General features: G+C 44.0%; 1 protein-coding gene across 1 annotated transcript in view; it reads right to left on the bottom strand.

Annotated features, from left to right (window-relative positions):
- Positions 1-14,173: 14,173 nt before the first annotated feature.
- The window catches only part of loxhd1a (lipoxygenase homology PLAT domains 1a), a 184,336-nt gene continuing 176,273 nt past the window's right edge, over positions 14,174-22,236 (bottom strand). Inside the window, exons 38-41 of the mRNA XM_078539341.1 lie at positions 21,943-22,113; positions 18,464-18,602; positions 15,454-15,615; positions 14,174-14,654 (exon numbers count right to left, since the gene is read on the bottom strand). Of these exons, the coding sequence (XP_078395467.1) occupies positions 14,174-14,654; positions 15,454-15,615; positions 18,464-18,602; positions 21,943-22,113 (953 nt within the window). The remainder of the gene's footprint in view (positions 14,655-15,453; positions 15,616-18,463; positions 18,603-21,942; positions 22,114-22,236) is intronic.

The following is a 22,236-nucleotide window of genomic DNA, read 5'->3' as shown; positions in this document are numbered from 1 at the left end:
TCGAGCAAATGATTGCCTTTATCCCACAGTAAGCTGGGTGGAATTCAGCCTTGTAACCGCGAATTGCCTTTTGAGTGATCTATTTTTGAAACTGCATAATGTGAATTGAGCAGTGGTGGCCTTGTGTTAATGAGGGCTTTAGTCACTTTAGAATAGGGCAGGTTTGACATAGCCATATGGAACAATGGATCATGGGAGCTGGTTCTCCCTGAGGATAGTGGGATTTATCGTTTGTATTAGAGTTTTTATTATAATTATTAATGGGCAAGTATATTCTATAGTGAATTATTCAATAACTCAATGTTGTAAATTGTACACTTGCCATTCGCTTGCTTATGTTTTAGTACCGTCCATCAGAGACAACCAAGGATCAGCCATTTTGCTTCCCTTGCTATGACATCATGACATTCTGTATTAGTGACAGCACAAGTAGAAATCTCCACTTTAATTTACATTGTGAGCACAAAACCTGGAGGTAGGTTTAAACTTTACAAGCCTATAAGTTGGAAGAAATGCTTTCTCCTCCGGAGCAGTGGATTATGTGAAATAGTCTCCCTACAGGTAAAGTAATTAATTCTGTTTTAGTTAACACTGTTAAAAAGAGCTTGTTAGGAGATGGATTGTGCATTATAAGGATAGGGCATGAGTAAATATGCTGTGTGGCACTAGACTGGCTGGGTCCTGCAGATGTCAGTTATTGCACCAAGGACAGCAACTAGACGGGAATAAATAACATAGGATGTACAATTCAATAGGCATTCTTTGCTTTACTTTGGTGATGAGGGGAGGAAAGGGAGCAAGGACCTCTGCAGAATCTTTTCTCAGGATATTAAATGGGTTTATGTAGAGTCCATGATAAACTGAGTGTACATCATTTGTGAGCGATCATTGTCCGAATTCGCAGTTTCAAATTTTGTTTGATTTTGCTCCAATGAAGTGCCTTGGGATGTTTTTTTATGTTAAAGCCACTACATAAATGCAGGTTGTTGGTGCTGTCGAATTGCCTTTTCTTGTTGAATACTTCCTTATGACGTTAATGATGTGGAAATTCATAATGTCACAGGGAAAGGAGTTCTACATCACTCAAGCTGTTTGTTGCAAAACAGGGCAATGCGGGACGAGGTAACTCAATTGGTTTTATTGTATTTCCTTTTGATACAACTTTGCCACAACTCAGTAGAATACTCTGCTCATTTAATGTTTACAGGCTGGTCTATTATTTTCAAGCAGAGGTGTTAATAGGATCCGACCCTTGTGCTGTCAAGAATGTGTGTTTTCTGCTTGAAAGCACAACAGTGGAACAGAGTCTGATTTCCTCGCCATTTATAGTGAAAGCCTTTGAGTTATGGTTGTATCAAATAAGTACCCAGGATTCCCGCTGGTTCTCTGGGGAACTGCATTATAGAATTCCATCAAGTTTTCCAAGCAAACTGTGATTCTGTGGCTTCAACCTTCAGAAATCCACCTGATAGCACTGTGGCAATGATGTTAAACTGGTGATGTTTAAAAAGACAGAACCATCGATTCAGATTGCGCAGTCGGTCGCACTGTATCTTATCATGGAGCTAATCTAAATTCCAATAATCCTTCTCAGTCATCTGAAATTCTAGATCGCAACCCAGAATTTCTTGAAGCGCTCTCTTTTAATTGAGGAGGGAATTAGCCAGGTGGAAGTCTGCTGCGATCTATTTACCGACATCAATTCCAAACAGATTTTTGCAGCTGGTCTTCACGTTGAAATTTCTGCGCAGAATTGCACTTACGTTCCTCGCACAGGAAAAGCTATCCATTCCTAATGCGCCTCGGGAAAACTGGGAAATGAGGGAGAACAAGGGAACAAAAGAAAGAATGACAGGCATACAATGAGCGGGACTTGAGAGTGAGAACTAAAATGAGAGCAAAAGGCAGAGAGTCATGGGCAATGAATCAAAGAGATAAATGAACAATCAGTGAGAGAGGGCTGAGTGGCACAGAGTGAACAAGATGTGGCTTAGCAGTATTTCTCACTGAACTGACTTTTGAATTTCACAGATACAAAATTAACTGATCTTGTCTTTATAGCTCCCCTGTCCCCCATTACCTGGTGGAGAAAGTTTGTTATTTACTTTGGCCTTAGTAGGGATCCAGGTTGATCCAGGAATATGTGATCATCAGCATGCCACGTGAGGGTGACTTATAACCTTCAGCTAAAACAGAAATACAGACACAGCCTGAATTCATTTCAGTAATGAGGACAATTAAAACATTGCACCTTAAAATGGGGCATTTGTTACCTTATGGAGCAGGCAGGGAAGGGGAGCATCTTGATTCATTAACAGCAGCAACAGTGATGCCTTGGCTGTGTGGGGGCTGTGAATATAGAGATTCTCACATTGAAGCCTCAAGACAAATATAGCACACTGAAACAAGAATGGAAAATGCTGGAAATACACAACCTATCAGTTTGTAAAGAGAAAAGACAGATTAACTGTCTTGGTTGAATGCTTCTTTTCAATTGAAGAGGGCAGCATTTTCTATTTTTGTTTCAGATTCTTAATATCTTTTTAAATCTTGCACCATTCCAAGCACGTGTGAAGCAGTGCTTTACCTTCAGGGCTGACAGGATTCAACGCTGGCCCTTACTTCTTGGCTAAAACTAGATCAAAAGCTTCTTTTAAAAGAAGCTGGGAGAATCTCACAGGATATCTAAACAATCTGATAGTCAGATAGATCAACAAATTCTCTCTTTCTCATCAATACATGGAGACTGGCTGGTGATGAGAAGGGGGAGAGTTTATTAATGGAAAAAAGGCTAGTAACTGCTTTTAGATATGTGTGATATGGGAAGGATCCTAGCATTTGTGACATTTAGACTGATCACACTGACTGCAAGATCCTGCAGATTTTTTGTGGGAATGTTAGAAACAATCCCTTAGGTTTATTTGATGTCCAGTTGACGAACTGGAATAATCATAGTGTAGCAGTGATAACTTGCGAAGTGTATCAGATCAGATGCCTTACATACTTAACAATCATAATTTATTACTAACGCCAGCTATTGTAGGAATGTATTTAATTTTAAACATTTTTATAATTGAATTATAATTTATTTATTTAGATATATCACTAAAATTATTAAAAAAGATACCTAATTTACGTCAGTCTTGTGCTCTAGTTTTCTTTATCTAAAGTATTTCAATACCTGAGCATTGCTCAGAAGATCTTTTCGTAAAACTAGCAGTGACTCGATTGGCTGAGGGGAAATGCTTGGTCTGTTAAGGTTTGAGTGTTTATAGAGCAGGGAGGGCTCGTGCTGATCGACATTCAATGCTATGGTAAACCAGCTCATGATAGGGGAAAAAAAAAGTCTTCCTGAGGACTCAGTTCCTGATCACTCTGCAGTGACCTCCTGCTAGGAAGTGCATTGGTTGAGCTAAGAAAAAAAGGCTGAAATACAATTCACTCAAATGTTTGAATAGCTTGTTGACATTCACACGTGAGTAATATCAGTTGCTCCATGAGTGGTGTCACCTTGGCTCAGTTGGTAGCGCTCTTGCCTTTAAGAAGGAAGGCTGCAGGTTCAAGCCCTACAGAAGCAGCGGCTTTCACTAGAGAGCAGTGATTTTAAAGAAGAGCCCTCTCCGTAATTAATGTACAGTCGCTTTGTGTAATGGACACTGTGCGCTGTAAGGTAGATTGAAAAGTGTGGCTGAGCTCTCTGGTTGCGAGAAATGTAGGTATATCTCAATAATCGAATATATAAATATGGAGTGTGGGTTTGCTTAGAGCAAATCATCAAGTTAATGAGATGTTAACTCATTGATGCACTGTTTCTGGAGCATGTCAGTTCTTTACTGTATAAGTGGAATGTGTATTTTAGTGCGTTTGCACGTGAGCATTTTTTCACTATGCCTGGCTTTGAATCCAACTGAGACAGATTGATGAACATCTCCTCTCTCCCACAGCCAACCATAAAGGTCCACACATAACTTGAGTTTGAGATTGTCTCAACTTAAGAGTACAAATTCACGACTCCACAGGGCCCACAATTTAGCATTAATTTGACACAAAAATGGACAATCTCCTTCACGAGATTGCTCTGGATGTCTGGTGTAGGGAATGGGAATATAGTGTGACAATATATGGGGCTGGATTTTAAAAATGGGTTAGGGTCTGGATCGGACATGGAACCAGGTGATTGCTCCCAACCCCAAGTCATTTTGAAAGAGGCCGGGATTTCCAGTTGGCCTGGAACATGGTGGGTTCAGGGCTGGAGGGGGGTTGTTGGGTGAGGAGGGGGGGGTGCATGATGGGACCACTTCCCCCTCCCCCACAACTTCCCGCCCTCCTCCCTCCCACCGTCCCCTGGATCATGGTCAGGCAGCTCTGGCATTTTAAAAATGAAAATAAGCTTATCTGCCTTTGTCCATTGCTCTCTGCGTCCTCACATCAGCAGCTCCCACCTTGGCTGTGCTGCTGTTTGGTGGCCTCCCATTGGCCCTCCAGTGTCGGGGCTCTACCCTCCATTCAAGATTGGATGTCGAGCTAGCTCCTTGGCTTTTAATTGGCTGAAACATTGAAAATTGCGGTGAGCATATCTAAAGCATGCTGTGTCAAGTCAGGAGCCCCATTTCCACCTCCTGACCGCGATTAAAATTTCAGGCCATCAGGTCAGCTCACTTGGTAACGTTTTCACCTCTTAGAAGGTTGTGGGTTAAGTGCCATTCCAGGACTTGAACATAATAATCAAGGCTGACGGTCCAATGCAGCACTGAAGGAGTGCTGCACAGAACGCTGCACAGTCTTTTGGCTGAGGCGCTTTCTCAGGTGGATGGAAAGCTCCCAAGGCACACTTTCAAAGAAAAGCAGGGAGTTATCCCTGGTGTCGTGGCCAGTATTTATCCCATAATCAACATCACAAAAAGCAGATTATCTGGTCATTATCACATTGCTGTTTGTGGGAGCTTGCTGTGCACAAATTGAGTGCCAGGTTTCCTACAATTACAACAGTGATTACACTTCAAAAGTACTTCATTGGCTATAAAGAGCTTTGAGATGTCCAGCAGTTGTGAAAGACACTATATAAATGCAAGTCCTCTTGCTTTCTTAGCACACTGGTGCAGTGGAGAATGCATTTCTGAGGTTTTGTTTCAAATTGCCAATTTTGGGGCAGATTCTTCAGCTGGTGTACAGTGTCAACATTCACTGTATTGGTAGCATTCTTGTCTCTGAGTCAGAATTTCATGGATTCAAGATCCTTTCCAGAGACATGAGCACAAAATCCAGGCTGACACTTCAGTGCAATACTGAGGGAGTGCTGCACAGTCAGAAGGTTGTCTTTTTGATGAGGCGTTAAACTGAGTTCTACCAGCGTTCTGGCCAAATTAATCCCCCCCAACCAAAATCACCAAACAATCTGGTAATCTGGTAATTATCACATTGTTGTTTGTGGGAGCTTGCTGTGCACAAATCGGCTGCTGCATTCCCTACTTTACAACAATATTACACTTCAAAGTACTTCATTGGTGCTTTGGGATATGGCCTGAGGTTGTGCAAGGCATGTTATAAAATGCAAGACTTTTACTTTTAATCCTTGTATTATTCACAATTTTTTTCTTTTTCTTCCGTGATCCATATTTCCCATCTCTTGTCTGAAGCTGGATTCAAGTGCAATTTCTACCGGGGATGTGCCCACAAAAAAAAATACTGCCCTAAGTTAGCACTAATCAGCATTATATTTATAATCTCACTAACAAGGGTGACAGAATGGCTGGTGTGGGAGAGGGAAAATGTCACACTGGTGCAAAACTGGTGTCTTTTCTGGGGTGGGACAAGGCAGAATGTTGGAATAGAATACATGAAAACTTATCCTGGAACTGTTTCACATGACCTGGGAGAAAGTGATGCTAACAGCAAAAGCTTAAAATAAAAAGTTTTCCACCATCTGGCAGCAAGAACCGTCACTTTGATGAGGGCAACAACCACTGCACCCCTGCCCCCTGCACTCCACCAACCCCCACCCTCCACCACCTCAAGAAATTATTTAAGAGAAAGAAGCTTGTGTCATAGAGCATTGTTTACGATGATGGGGCTCCTTTCAGAAGCACAGACTGATGCATTGCTGTTTGATGGCATCACAAATGTCATGTACTGCAGTGCTCATGTGAGCACATTTCACATAATGAGAATCCCAGTGAGAGAATAACAGTGCTGGCTACCCAGTCCAGTCCATAGCCATTCCCTTAAGTGCCTGTCACTGCCACTGTTAGTTACTGTGTTAGTACGTCTCTCTTTCCTCCAGTGTTTTGTGTCAGAACACTTATAACGTATAGAATATTTTATAGAAATAAATATTTATTATGAATAAGGCAATAGGACATCAAAAAGATGTGTTCAAATAGGGATTATTGTGTAAAGTTTTAGAGTCACTGCCTGTGAATTTTGTACTGTATTTATTACTAATAAAAATGGAATATATAGCTGACAGGGCTCTGCTATCTTATTTAATTCCTTCTCCTCTTCCTTGTGCAAGGCAAAAAAAAAGATTAAGTCATATGAGTGCTCAGTTGTGGTAAGTTAAGATCAGCTGGGGAAGAATTAGGCTGTCATTGCTGATGATGTGTTGAATACATCCAATTAATCAGGTAGTGGGAGGTGCACTGGGTAGCATCCCTCATTCTAAGCTAGAAGCTGTGGGTTCGTGTCCCACCTCAGGACTTGAAGGCCATGCTAGGCGCATTCATGGCGTGGCCAAGCAGTTTGACTGTCAACCTGTAAATCCTTCCAATACGCCGATGGCAGGTGATAAGAGTGGGAGTGTTTCCTGGTCAGCCAGATCTCTGTGGCAGCTGCAATGCAACAGCCTCCCCATGTTAAATTACCCCATGAACAATTTCTTGCTTTTGCTCTCGTGCCTCTCCCGCCTTTTTCCCGTGGCCCTGCAAATTTTCCCTTTTCCGATAATGATTCAATTCCCTCTCAAAAGCCCTGATTGAATCTGCCTCCCCACACTTTCAGACAGCGCATTCAGACCCTAACCACTCGCTGCATAAGAAAGTTTTTCTTCATGGTGCCATTGCTTCTTTTACCAATCACTGTAATCTGTGCCCTCTAGTTCGCGATCCTTCCACCAAATATACATCTGTGGGAAGCAATTAGCCAGGTTTAAAAAGATGGCAAGCTTGATGGTAACCAGATCCTGCACCATCAATACTTAACAATTTACATGTTATTCCTGGGATTTTAAGTTGCTTGTGTTTTGCATGGGAAATGCAGCTTTAAACTTCCAGCATGAAGTATGAGCATTAAAATAAATTCTGCAAATAATGGAGTACTTGAGTAAATCATGACTGCTGTAAATACACTGGGGTTTACATGATTACTGCTATCAGTTTGGTTCTATTGGTAAAATTCTTACTCCTGGTTAGTCATCTAGGCTGACACTCAGCACAGTACTGACAGAATACTGCAGTTTGGAGCTGTAGTCCTATAGATCGCAAATGGAGACCCCATTCTCCTGTTTAATTGGGTGCGGAAATCCTGTGACGTTATCTTAGGAAGAGCAGGTAGTTCTTCCGGTGTCACATTCAACATTCCGACCTCAACAAAACACCAAAATAAAACACTAATGCAAAGCAAAATACTGCAGATGCTGGAAATCTAAAATAGAAGTAGAAAATGCTGGAAATATTCATCAGGCAGCATCCGTGAAGAGAGAAACAGAGTTAACGCTTCAAGTCAATGCCCTTTCATCGAACTGGTCAACAACCTGAAACATTAACTCTGTTCCTTTCTCCACTGACCCTACCAGTTCTGCTCAGTATTTCCAGCATTTCTGAATAATGTTTGCCTGCATAATTGTTGGGCAATGTACTATTAATTTACAATGTTGTCTATAACCTTTTATGGATTAAAGTATTTTTGCAGAACTTTTCCTCAGGTAACTGAATAAGTGAGACAGAATGTACCTAGTGTGGAACAAGAAAGCTTCATGGATCCATGTTCTCTTGTATAGCGATGATAGTCTATATCAGAACTTCTATTTTCCAATATCCCATTTTAACACTTGAAAATTAACATTACCCCAGACACCAATGAAAACAAATCAGCAATAAAGCAGCACAGTTATATTACAGTAAGAACACATATAATTTTGACATTTTGCATATTATTGGTCAACATTTAATACATCATATAAATATGGAAGTCTGTTTTTAAAATATTTTGTAAAAATGTTATTTTATGTACTCACCAGTCCACTGCTTCATCTGAGCCACTCCAGCTCTTGGATCTTGGCCAGGAAGCATTGGAAACACAGGTTGAGGGTCTTGAGGTGGTTGGTATTAGAGCCCAGGTCAATCTCCTGTGTGATGGAGTTGGACTCAGACTGCAGCCCAGCAGTGATGGCATTACAGCCAGGGCTTTGACACTCAGTGAAATGGCTACAGTCAGGATTCCATGCCCCAGAGAGAGAGACCGAGAGACGAGCAGGGCCGGTGCCACTTGGGACTCTGTGCTGGTGTGGGGTGCAGTTTCAAAGGAGGGGCAGTTCGTGACCCTGGTTGCTGTTTCTGTGAGCCCAATTGGAGTTCTAACCCACAGTTTGGGAAAGGCTGGTCTATATACTGTAAAAATGTAGTAGCTCCCTCAAATATAAAGGAATGCAATAATATAAGCAAACAACAGAAAATTATAAAAAAAAAACAACTCAAGGTTGTCTTTATTGTGGAATATCAAAGGTAAGACATATTTTTGTTTTCTTGCAACCTGTGTAATAAAGTTCTGCCTCCCACTACACCAGTCCAGACAGCTTGTGAGCCTGTAGCACTGATCTGATGATGCTGTCTGTAGAATTAGGGCTGTGACAGAAGTCCTAACTTTATGAGTGAATAAGTAACAGGCGATGTGTACTAAACCAAACTTAACCCAAGATGATTGAAGTAGTTTGCTATTTAACTGTATTCATTAAAGGTGCAGTCCATTCAATCATTTTCATTGTGTCCTCCCCAACCTTCCCTCCGATTGTCACACAGCTTTGTGCAGCTCTGCGACTTTAATATACTCTGCGTGGTGAACGTGGCATATTTGCACCTTTGGGTTTGAAGTGTTGTACTGGTGGAGTGCAGAGAGGAAAGTCAACAGGTTTGAATTACAAACCTGCGGCAAAGCCCATTGGAGACTCCTGACATTTTAATTAATGGACAACAAATTGATGCAACCTCAGGATCCTCCTCATTTGATTTTCCTCTCTTCCCAGGCAAAGCCCTTTACTCAGGTTGTAGCCAGGAAAATCCCATCCCTATGTGTTAGTGGTAACATTCCATTGTTCCTCTTGTTAATCTTTTTCATTGTGGGTGTTTGCTCTTTAATGGATGACACAGTTTTAATTTTCCCTGTTGTATTTTCAAATCCAGCCAAGTACACTGTGGAGGTGCCAACCTTCTAATATTTGCCAGCACCCTTTGGTTTCAGGGCCAATTATTTTGGATTGTCTGGAAACTCATTGCAAACAAACTGTTTAGTAGTAAAGATACTGCCCACATCTCTTCACTCTTCTGTCAGAAACACTCTATTGGACCCTGGACTCACATGACTCATGACAAGTTTTGATTGGCTTTCTGCCCATCTCACCCCCAGTTGCAACACAAAGCATTAATTGGCAAAGTTACAATACATAACCAGCACTTACAGATAAACCATAGAAAAGACTGGAATTTTCTTTTTCTTTGTAGTTTCCCTGACTTCCTAGGAGGCACATGATGATAGACCCGGACAACCAAGTTTTCTCTTTGATTTCCTCCTTCCCTTTTCTGTTGAGAAGCACCTAGCCCAGTGCTCAGCACTGCCCCCTGCAACATGAGTGCGGGATGAAACCACTGTTGCCGAATGGAATGTTGGCTTCATTTCCCCAGTTTATGATGAAGGTCTGGATTTTTCCCTGGATTTCCCAGGACCTAATTGCAGGATTTCTGCCCCTATTCCCATTCCTTTGGCTGGCATGGGATAAAGGTGCAGGTAGCCAGCCCAAATGCAGCACTCCTGCCTTCCTGGCTCCATTGTGGGGGTAAGCAGTTAAAACACCACCCCCCCCGCCCCCGCAATTGTGACAATTGTGATGGAGCTGGGCCCAATCAGCCAGTAGAGATGGTTCACAGCACCTTAGAAGAGTTGCAAACCACATGGGAGCCCCAGTCTCGAGTGGGGAACCAAAATAAAAAAATCAGCCACCTGCTCCTGAAATTCTTTAAATGATGGGCCATCTGGTGTAGCTTAGAAAAATCTAGCCATCTGTTATTTCAGTGTCTGAAGCTGTAATGGTTTGTTTTGACAAATATTATTATTATGAGCCGATTATGTATGTTTGGCTGAGTTTCAAAAGCCATGAAGCACTTAGCTCAGCAGGAGGTTGTGTGCAAAGAGGTTATGCAAGGATTATCTTTACAAAGGAAAGTTTAGTACCCAGGCCAAGTTGAGAGAGGAGGTAACTGGTACACTAGAAGAACTTATAATCAAGAGGAAGCAGGTGTTGGAAAGGCTATCTTTACTTAAAATAGATAAGGTACCAGGACTGGATCAGATGCATCCAAGGGTACTGAGGGGAGTGCGAGTGGAAATTGCAGGGGCACTAGTGATAATCTTCCATTCTTCCTCGGACAAAGGGGAGGTGCCAGAGGACTGGAGAACTGTGAATGTTGCACCCTGTTCAAAAAGGGATGCAAGGATAAAGCTGGCAACTACAGGCCAGTCAGTTTGACCTCAGTGGTAGGGAAACTTCTGGAAACTATAATATGGGATAAAATCAATAATCACTTACACAAGTGCAGGATAATTAAGGAAAGCCAGCATGGATTCATTAAGGGAAAGTCATGTTTAACTAATTTGCTGGAGTTTTTTGAGGAGGTAACAGAGAAGGTTTATGAAGGGAACCCTGTTGATGTGGTGTATATGGACTTTCAAAAGCATTTGATATAATGCCACACAACAGACTTGTGAGCAAAAGTCTAGGTCATGGAATAAAATGGAAAGTGGGCACTTGGATAAGAAATTGGCTGAGTGACAGGAAACAGAATAGTGATAAATGGTTGTTTTTCAGATTGGAGGAAGCTTTGTAATGGAGTTCCCCAGGAGTCAGTGTTGGGACCCTTGCTCTTCCTGATATATATTAATGACCTAGACTGTGGTGTGCAGGGAATTATTTCAAAATTTGCAAATGATACAAAGATTGGAAATGTTGTCAACTGTGATGGGGATAGTCTTGAACTTCAAAAGGACATAGACATGTTGGTGGCTTGGGCAGACAAGTGGCAGATGAAGTTCAATGCAGAGAAGTGTGAGGTGATTTGTTTTGGCAGGCAGTATGGTGAGACAGTATAAAATAAAGGGAGAGCCTCTAAAGGAGGTTCAGGAACAGAGGGACCTTGGTGTATACGTACATAGTCCATTGAAAATGACAGGGTACGTTGAGAGAGCAGTTAGTACAGCATATAGTATCTTATGCATTATTAATAGGAGCATTGAGTACAAGAGTAAGGAGGTCATGTTGAACTTGTATAAGATACTAGTTAGGCCTCATCTGGAGTACTGCATCCAGTTCTGGGGGCCATACTTGAGGAATGATATGAAGGCATTGAGAGAGTACAGAGGAGATTCACAAGAGTGATTGCCGGGATGAAGAACTGGAATAGATATGGAATAGAGGATAGATTGAAGAGGTTGGGGCTGTTTTCCTTGGAGAAAAGAAGGCTGAGAGGAGACTTGATAGAGGTATTCAAGATCTTGAGGGATATGGACAGGGTAAATAGTGAGAAACCATTCCTACTCAAGAGAACACCAAGAACTAGAGGGCACAGATTCAAAATAATTGGCAAAAGGAGTAAATGTGATGTGAGGAAAAATTTTTTCACCCAAAGGGTGGTTGGAGACTGGAACTTCCTGAGAGGGTGGTGGAGGCAGGTTCGATCGAGGTATTCAAAAGGGAATTGGATTGCTACCCGAAGAGAGAGAATGTGCAAGGTTACGGGGATAAGGCAGGAGAGTGGGACTAGGTGGAATGCTCTTTCAGAGAGCCAGTGCAGACTCAATGGGCCAAATGGCCTCCTACTGCACTGTAAAGATACTGTGATCTATCTTTGATATGGTTCCTGAATAGATGTTTGTTTGTTGTTACAGAATGACTACATGAGGGGATTTAAATTTTTGCAATGGGTCTTGAGTTTTTTTTCTGTATCTACAGTTGTGCATTTGACTGACAGCTCTATTAGATTATTAGATGTTTAATTATTTTTTAATGTCCATTTCAGAGAATTTCCATTGCGATTCCATGGCTCTTGAGCTCTGTCCATAGTGCATACTGGGTGAGTGGCTTTGGAGGACACATGGGGGACATGAGGGGACTTGGAGAGGACATGGGGGATATGAGGAGGCATGGAGGGGACATGGGGATACTAAAGGGTTTGGAGAGGGAATGGGGGTACGAGAGGTCATGTAGGGGCATGGTTACGTGAAGGGGCATGGAGTGCATGAGGCAGCATGGAGAGGATATGGGGGCTATGAGGAGGCATGGAGGATATGAGAGGACATGGTGAGGGAATGGGAGCTATAAGGAGGCTTGGGGGATATGAGAGGACATGGAGGAGCATGGCAGGTTGGGGCGGAGTGAGGGGCTTGAGGGCCTGAAAGTCATGATTACAACTGGGTCAGCAGCAGAGGAGGACCTTCAGCCTGCCAGCCTCGCTTACACCCACCTCCTTTGTCACCTCGGACAACCTCCAGAGGCATCAGGCCTGACTCCATCAGCCCCCTGCCCCCCCACCCGCCTCCCTGGAACAAAAACATGGAGGGCAGGGGCCCCCTTAACAGAGACTGGTTTGCAGAGTCGGTGACTTTCCCAACACGTGCTTACCATACCTTTCAAGAAAATCCAGCCCAAATGAACAGAACTTAAATAAAAAATCATTTTAAAATTCCCACCTGTCAGTTCAACCCATGGAAATTTGTTACAGTGGAGTTTGAATAGGTCTAGAACAGACGTTCCCAAATTGGGTGGTGAGGTTTGGGGGCGGGGTGGGGAAATAAGGTCGTCAGGAGCTTGCTACGTGGTTGCCAGGAGAGCCTGGCGAGTTCGGAGGTCACCGCCAGTGGCAAGGCAAGGTTGGAGGTCATCTAGGTGGTATGGGGAGGTCATCAAGGAAACGGGGCGAGGTCATGGCAGGGGTGTGTGTGGAATTGAGGGAGTCGTGATGAAAATGAACCCGCCTAAAGTAACCATGACGGCAACTGATCTAGCCTCATACAGACAGATGTTTTGTGGGATGATCTTGATATTTGAATCCTCACTGATTCCTGGAAGTGGCTGTTGGATCTGTTAGAGCAGATGGCTGACGGTGAGTAAGGAGTAAGAAAACAGGTTGTATTTCTGGAGAACAACTTGGATGAGGGAAACCTCTGAGTGCAATGTCGATTTATTTTCTTTCTCCGCATTTCGGTAAGATTTCACGGTGGAAACATGGGATTCAACTCGCTGTCAGCTGCACTCATGAATATAAACAGCACAACCTGCAGTGAGCTGCAGAGAGCTGAGACCCAGGAAAATGGCGGGCTATAAATCGCTGACAGATAAAATAAATGCAGGGGAGATAAACCCACGCACCAGCCACCAGCATCAAAGCCTGAAGGCATGACAGAGGGGAAGGGCAGCATTGAGATGTTGCTGCTCTCACTCAAGAAGATTGCTTGGTCATGTGTCTGGCTTAATCCAAAGATCATTGAAATATCACATACAGAAATTAAGCAGCCCACTCCCCCCCCCACCCCCCCAACCCCCATACCCACTCATCTCAACCTAAATAACTGAGCATTGGTTCCACCATTTTAGATAATGGTGCACATTCCCCCTGAGATGACAAGGCCCTGTCACCGGTGCTTCATGTTATCATGTGCATAATATGAGCTTTCCATACTTGGGTTACAGTTGCAACCCCACTTGAGCAGGGGTAGGACATTGGGCAGGAGTGAGCTTGGGCTCGGCTCTGATGCCCACTATTGTTGGATAGTCTGCTGGCACTCTGTCAAAGGTCATGAGTGAAAAGACACCACTAGGGTAAGGTGGCTGTGGAATCATGTCACACAGCAAGAATCAGCGCCTTCAGAGGAGGAAGGGAAAACATTGAAAAAGGAAGAATGCTCTTGACACAAGTTAATATTTTGGGTATAGTTCTCTGAATATCTGCCCATCTCCCTTCTTCTTATCCAGCCATTTGCCACATGGGAAGATGGTGGTCACTCCCGTGGCAGTGTTGGTGATCTCGACGCGCTCCAGCATCCAGCCAGCATTTGCATGGCTGTTGTCATGCTCAATTTTCACCTTGCTCAACTCTCCTAGATCCAGCATTTCGAGGATGAAGCGATCTGTGTTGCCCCGCTCAAACAGATTCCGGAATTTGTGCTTCAGCCTGCAGCTGCCTGAGTCACCATTAGTTCCATAAATGGTGATGGATACATTGGCATCGGTTCCAGCACCTTTCACATCTCCAGTAATGACGATGATCTCATACTTGACAGGCACTAAGCTACGTACTTTGCTGGCAAAGCTCTCCATGATTTTTGTACACTCAAAGGCCTTGAATTCAACTCTTTTCTGACTCAGCTTTATTTTTGCATTACATTGGAACACGTACCTGAAAAATAAAAAGCATGCAATGTTTACATGGCTCCGCAATGATCCTGGGCTGGCATCACTACAGTGGCATCCTCTTAAAACAGAAACTCCTCTTAAAAGCAGCCACTCACTGTCAAAAGTCTTAACAATAGAGAAAGCGATTCTGTGTTTCTGGTTTTTGATGATGGCGTCTCACCATCAGGATCTCTTTCTGAAAAAGGAGTTGCACTTTCCAGTCACCCTCCTGAAATATCTGCCACACGAACCCTCCTGGAAAAGGAGTCTCCACATCAGATCCCTCTTAAGGATGGACACCTGGAATTTCCAAGGCGGTTCTCCCAATCTTCTGCCTTAACTTTGGCAGAAACCCTGGAGAAACGGTGTAAATGGTGCCTAAAGAAAGTGGATTGCACCTTCAAGGGCTAGTTTTTAAAAAAAAATCATTAACGGGATGTGGGCTTCGCCGGCTGGGCCAGCATTTATTTCCCATCCCTAGTTGCCTTTGAGAAGGTGGTGGAGAGCTTTCAGTCTCACATCAAACCTTTTAAATAGAGAATCACACAATAGACTCCTTTAAGGAGCAGTTTCAACCTGAAGGCCCCTTGTAACTAGATTCAATCCCCTGTGGTCAGTTTTGCGCCTGGTTTAAGAGTCGACAAGTTAATTGTACTTTGGATCATCACAGGAAGTAGCAGTGGGCCATGTCTGTCCCAGAGGATGTAGGTTCCAGAGCTGCAAGGACTTACTAGAGGTTAAATTCCTCCACAATGGTCATCTTTTAGATTCGATGTCCTACTTCACAATTAGGTAATACTTACTTGTTACCAAGCTCCTTTTCTGTAACAATAATCTCCTTAACGTGCCATTCTGCAGCATTCTTCGAGACAAATTTCCTTCCATCTCGCGGACAGTGACCTACACAGATTGTTGCTATATCACCAACATTCTTTGAAGAAAATTCAAATTTGTCCTTCGACCCTCTAAACATAAAGGAAATGCAACTGCTTAATACAAACAATCAATTCTAAAATAAAAGCAAAATACTGTGGATGCTGGAATCTGAAATAAAAACAGAAAACACTGGCAAAAGCTCAGCAGGTCTGGCAGTATCTGTGGAGAGAGAAACAGAGTTAACGTTTCAAGTCCATCTTCTTCAATTCTAAATCAATTCTAAGATTTTCCTATGGAAAAGGGCCTCAAATACACCCCAGAGTTACCATTAGAGTCATTTTCTTCATTGGACTTTACCTTTTGGTTCCTACTAAGCTCCATAGGAGCCACCCTACTCTTATCCTTCTCCCTGTAACCTCACGGTCTCCTACTCTAGCGTGTTTTCCCGGGAGCTCAACATTGAGGCATTTTTTAAAGCTCCCTGTTCCCCCACCCCTACAATTAACAGCTCATTAAAATTTCAGCCTTCTGTCACTTGGGAGTTAGTTTCTGAATTTGTCTTCTCTTTTCTCCTATTCTTTTCAGCCCTGGTTGTCTCCTATGCTATGGGCTACACATAGATTTTCTCTAAATTCCCTGTTGTATTTATAGGAACATAGGAGCAGGAGAAGGCCATTCACCCTATAGAGCCCGCTCCACCATTCAATACGATCATGGCTGATCATCCAATTTTTCCCCACAATATCCCCATATCCCTTTATATCTTTGGTATTTGGAAATCTGTCAATCTCCACTTTAAACATACTCAATGACTGAGCTTCCACAGCCCTCTGGGGCAGAGAATTCCAATGATTCACAACCCTGAGTAAAAAATTTTCTTCTCATCTCAGTCCTAAGTGGCTTCCCCTGATTTTGAAATTATGTCCCCTGGTTCTAGACTCCCCAATCAGGGGAAACATCTTACCTGCATCTATCCTGTCTATCTCTTTAAGTATTCTGTAGGTTTCAATGAGATCACCTCTAATTCTTCAAAACTCTAGAGAATACAGGCCCAGTTTCCCCAATCTCTCTTCATAGGACAGTCCCACCATTCCGGGAACAAGTCTGGTGAACCTTTGTTGCATTCCCTCTATAGCAATAACATCCTTCCAAAGGTAAGGGGACCAAAACTGCACACTATACTCCAGGTGTGGTTTAACCAAGCTTCTGTACAATTGAAACAAGACTTCACTACTCCATCATAGTCATTGAAGTTATCTACCTCCACTATGCCACACTTTGGCCGTATCAAACTGTGGCATAGTGGAGGGAGATAACTTCAACGACTACGATGAAGGCTGTACTTACAATTGCTTTGCAAGATATGGCTCGAACCATTTGATCAGGCCACCGATGACTGGTCACATTATATTCTTTTTGGCCAATGACATTTCAGGGGGAGAAGAAGAGGCGAGCGATCCTCTTATTGACGTGTGGCAGTAAAACATATGGCCTAATTCATAGCCTAATGGCACCCGATGCCCCAGATTCCAAGAGCTTTGATGAGTTGGTAAATCTTGTGAAAAGCCACTTTTAGCTGGTACCCTCATTAACAACGTAGCATTTTAAATTTAATTTGAGGTGTCGTGCCCCTGGAGAGACAGTCACTTGCTATGTAACAGCTTTAAAACAACTGTCAGAGCACTGAGAGTTCCGGGATGATGATTAACAATGTGTTAAGAGACCGATTAGTATGTGGGATTAATGAAGACGCAATTCACAAAAAGTTGTTGTCAGAAACAAATTTAGACTTCAGTAAGGTGCTGGAGTTGGTGTTCACAATGGAGAGCGCAGTCAGGGATTCAGAGGCAATCAAGGGAGCACAAAATGGTGCCAACATTGTGTCGGGAGGGACCAGAACGAACGTAAAATGATGCATGATAACGTCGGGCGAGCGTCCCGAGGTTATAACGCACTCACGCGATATTTCAGTCAGCGGGCATGCACAGGAGTTGGCAGCAGCCTGCCGACAATTAAAGGGCCTATTAAGGCCATTACAGTAATAATTAAGTTCAATGTTTCGCTTCCCGTCCAACCTTATGGTTGGCGGGCAGGTGAAAAGGACAAGCGGCCTTTGGGTTTTTTAGGAAACCTCATCCACGGACGGGATGAGGTCTCCAACAGCAAATAAAAACTAAATTAAAATGTTTAAATTCCATTGATGACATTGAGAAAGCAGAGTAGGAATAAAGGGGTCTTTTTTTTGTTCTTTCATGGGGCGTGGGTGTCACTGGCAAGTCCAGCATTTGTTGCCCATCCCTAATTGCCCCTTGAACTGAGTGGCTTGCTAGGCCATTTCAGAGAGCAGTTAAGAGTCAAACACATTGCAGTGGGTCTGGAGTCACATGTAGGCCAGACTGGGCAAGGATGGCAGATTTCCTTCCCTAAAGGACATTGACAGAGTCACATGAGCAAACATGTTTTTTAACATTCTAAAATTCTTTATTTTTAATTTCTAAACCTTCAGCTCCCTGAGGCAGCTCTGCGCCCACACAGGCAGCACTGCAGCATGCGTTTCGTGCTGGGTGGGCCTTAATTGGCCTGCCTGCGTGAAACCGCTGTCACGGCCCGATAGTGGGCGGCGGTCAGCTTCCTGACCGCTCCCCTTACCCCCGCCGAGCCCAACCTATGAGGGCAAAACCCTGGCCCATGATTATCCAAGTGTCCATTTACCATATCATTTAGAATAGATTCTAGCATTTTCCCTATGACTGATGTAAAGCTAACACATCTAAAGTTCCCTGTTTTCTTTCTCCCTCCCTTCTTAAATAGTGGGGTGACATTTGCTACCTTCCAATCTGCCGAAACCATTCAGAATCTATAGAATTTTGGAAGATGATCACCAATGCAGCCACTATCTCCATAATTACTATTGCCTTAAAGTATTGGTAAGTCTACCTGAGGAACCTTTTTTTCTTGGAGGAGTTTTCCAGTACGAATTCTTTGGATTTTCCTTTCTTCCCTTCAAACATAACCCAGACATTTTCCTTGGTCTCAGCATCGTCTCCATCACCAGTCACAGTGAGGATTTCATAGCCTATCAAAGAGAAGAAGAAAATTACCTGATGCGTAATGTTCAGTTAATAACAGAACATCCCTCTCAGCAGCCAGCCAGCTAATGCCTGTGAGTTCTCCAAAACTGCACGTGCTTGCATTATTAGCTGGGAGGCAGTTCTGCTGTGCTGGAAAGTTACAGGAGGTTTCCTTGTGAAATCAATCAGGATAACTGCATTAGCAATGTTGTCAGTAGTATGACACCTCTGTAGAAACCCCAGTTTTAGAACCGAAAAGACAATGGCCAGGATTTTCTGTGCCTGCCGGTGTAGTATGTGTTCGGTGGTGTGAGTGGGCAAAATGGCGCAATTGGTTGTACAATGGTGTGAAAGCAGTTCATGGTCGTCCACTCAGCCCGCTAATGGTGGGCCGCTTTCTCTGCCATCGGACGTCGGGAACCTCATTGTAATACATCAGCATATCATTATTAGGCACCCCCACTGCTGGAATCGCTCCCCCGCCACCCCCCTCGCTGGATTTCCCGACATTGGCGGGAAAACACGCTGATGTGTTTTACAACAGCACATATGCGATGTGCATCTGGAAGGCTGCACTTTGCTCGGGACTTCAAGGTTTGTTTGCCTACCTTGCTTCGCTCATCACTCGCAGTCATCAGCATCAAGCTTCACAGGTAGCATCACATCACTTTTAGGGGAGGTCATGGGTAGGTCTCTACCAACCAGACCAGCCATATGTGGGTGGCTTTTCAATGGCTGCAGGGCTAGGTCTTGCTTGGGGAAGGGGGAGAAGTGGCCTCAGGCAAGGGAAGAGGCTGCAGGGTGAGGGCTGTACTGGGGAAGGAAGGTATCCCAGGGTGTGTGTGAGGGCACATGTTGATCTGTGCAAATGGCCTCAAGAGGGTGATGCCTGAGGATGCAGTCTCCAGAGGAGATGAGCCAGATGGAGATGTGAGGGTATATGTGTGAGAGAATGGGTGGTGAGCTGGCAGTGAGTGAGATGCCAGTGAATGTGTGATGGGCTCTAGTGTGTGAGTTTATAGTGATGAGCCGGTTGCCATGGATGAGATCATTCATCCTCTATCTGGCCAACCTCTTCTGTACAGCTTTGGCACTGATCACCACTGCTATCATCTACCAAGGCTGCTTGGTCATACTGCTGCCCATCCTGCTGGCAGAGCAAGGTAGAGAACATCATGGCAGGCCTCCTTGGCATGCAAAAGGCGTTCCAGTGAAGCGTCACTAAACCTGGGGGCTGCAGTCTTTTTGCTTTCTGTGGACATCTTCCCTGCAGGAGTTGTAGGCTGGAGGCACTGAGATGTGTGCGCGTGGTTGGACTTTAAATATGGCGCCCAGCTTGATGAAGCGGCGAGGTAATGGTGGGCGGGCGAATGAGAGCCCGTGCACCATGGAAACGGCGTGTTTCCCGGGAGTCCATACCTAATGTGGCTGGTTTGGGACGATACGGCGTGAAAACCCACCATTGGGGCCGGCGGTTAAAACAACAGCTCCGCCCAATGTAGTAGGAGCGCATCACCCGTTTCCTCCAGTCAATGGCCGTCAATGAACTACAGAATGATTTGGTAAAGAATATTAATTTGCACAGAAAGGGATAATTTTCTATTCAATCTTTTGAATAGAATTCTGAGGAATCAAACTATTTTGCACAACCAGTGATTCCTTTGATTCAGGCTGATACACACCTTACTGTGTTTCTCTCATTTGTAGGATGGATTCAGTGCAGACCAATAGTGTGAGTGTCTTTTCCATCTAAAATGATTTTGGGCATTCTCAATTCAGTTTCTGGTGGGTGCAGGTAAATAGGACCTGTTCATTATCCCGACTTGGGATTGTTCTCTCCCATCTTTTCCCAACCCCTCCTTTCCTTAACATGTGACTCCCTTGCTGGAATAGGGTTCTATGGTTACCTCAGGCAAGCAGCTGTTATTCACCTACTAACCTTGGATGGTGAGTGTCAGCAGACTACCTGGATTAATCCCATGTGTCCACCTATTCCTGTATCCATTGCAGAATTAAAGTTCTGTTTTTTTAAATCTTTCAGTGTTGGCAAATAGATGACTGTCTGGCCAGCTCTTCCTTAACATTAAAAATGTATCAGACATTTTGATGCTAATAAATGGGCCCTGTGGGTCAGGGAAATCTGACCTCATAGGGTCACTAGTTTATTTAAGGACACAGGGCTGGGCTTTTGCTCATGATCCCACCTGAAATTGAGTGGAATAATATCACTAAATGAGGGAAAATTTGTGTGGTGCAACCTACTGTCACCTCACTGCCCAACCTTTGGTATCCTTCCTCTGCCCCTAGCAACGCCATCCATGCCTGCTCTCTCCTTGTCTGCCTTACACAAATTGAGGCAGGGACTGTGTGACATAGGTCCTTGACAGATCTTGTCCATTCATGTTACTGCTGCTTCCAAGAGCTGCCATCTGGGAAGTAGCAGGAAGCTCCTGTAAGCAACAGTAATGATACTGAGGTCCCCCAAAAGATAGAAAGAGCCCCATAGTGGCCTCTATGCCCTCCCTCCACCACTCCTCCCTCCCCCAGGCTAGGCCCCAATGACTTAACTGTGTAGGCCTCTCTGCTGGTGCCAACAAAGTTGCAACTCCATCTGTCTCTGAGGCTCTTCTGTCTCTTTAAATGTCCAACTGTCTCTCCTGGAGCTGCACCACCAGTCCTGTTACACCACTGCCAGGATAGTTGTGACCAGGCATTGGCAGGAGCCTTGTCCTGACCTAGCAAACTGTGGCATGGTTGCCCCAGTGTTGGAGAGGTGGGTGGAAGTCTCGCCCTTGCTGGAACACTGCTCCTGAAAGGAATATCCCGGCCCATGCTTACAAATGACTGTTGTAACTATAATCTACATTGGGTGTTTTTGTTTAATGTTTATTTAAGGGCATACGTTTCTTGCCAGGTGCCCCTTGTGTCCAAGGGAGCACGGTACACTCTCTCCTCATGTACCATCATCGAGCCCTCACCTGACAAATGCAATTAATTAGCAGCAGGTCTGTTAACATTGGGCAAATGTTAAAAGTGAGACTGAGGATGGCAGCGAGACAGATTGAAACCCATTTAACCAGACTCACAAGCCACACTGATGCCAACAACAGCAGCTCAGCACAGAGTGGGCTGGAGCTGGAACTTCTGGTCAGCAACTCACCTCACCATCTATTTATCCAACAGAGACATGGGTGGGAGCTATACGACAGAAGATAAAAATTCGGCAATGAAATTATGCTGGTTATAGGTGTTCCAATGAACCTTGGCACACTGTATTGCATCGTTTCATTGTATCTAAAAAGGTTTTGAGAAGGTGAATATGCGATGCCCATAATTCAAACCTACGTGTGCGGTCTGAAAGATCCAAGATGTCATTATTGGCGCAGGGGAGTTCACGAACGATTTGCCCGTCGTCCTCACTCTTGGCGAGCCAGCGGTCACAGGGGAATCGGAAGGTTTCCTCCATGGCTTCATCCTTTACCTCAATATATTCCAAGTGCCAGCCAGCTCCTGGTCCTGTAGGGTGGAAAATGTTTTGAATTATTAATAGATCAAGCAGCATTGGCTGCTCAGCATTTTCTTGCCCTGCCATTCTCATCCTTGCCGTAGGTATCCGGGGAAGCTCACATCTCAACAGGT

Source organism: Cetorhinus maximus, chromosome 1, assembly GCF_964194155.1.
Source record: "Cetorhinus maximus chromosome 1, sCetMax3.hap1.1, whole genome shotgun sequence".
In the NCBI taxonomy this organism is placed as follows: domain Eukaryota; kingdom Metazoa; phylum Chordata; class Chondrichthyes; order Lamniformes; family Cetorhinidae; genus Cetorhinus; species Cetorhinus maximus.
The sequence above is the reverse complement of the archived record's forward strand: the minus strand, read 5'-3'. Positions and strand labels throughout refer to the sequence as shown.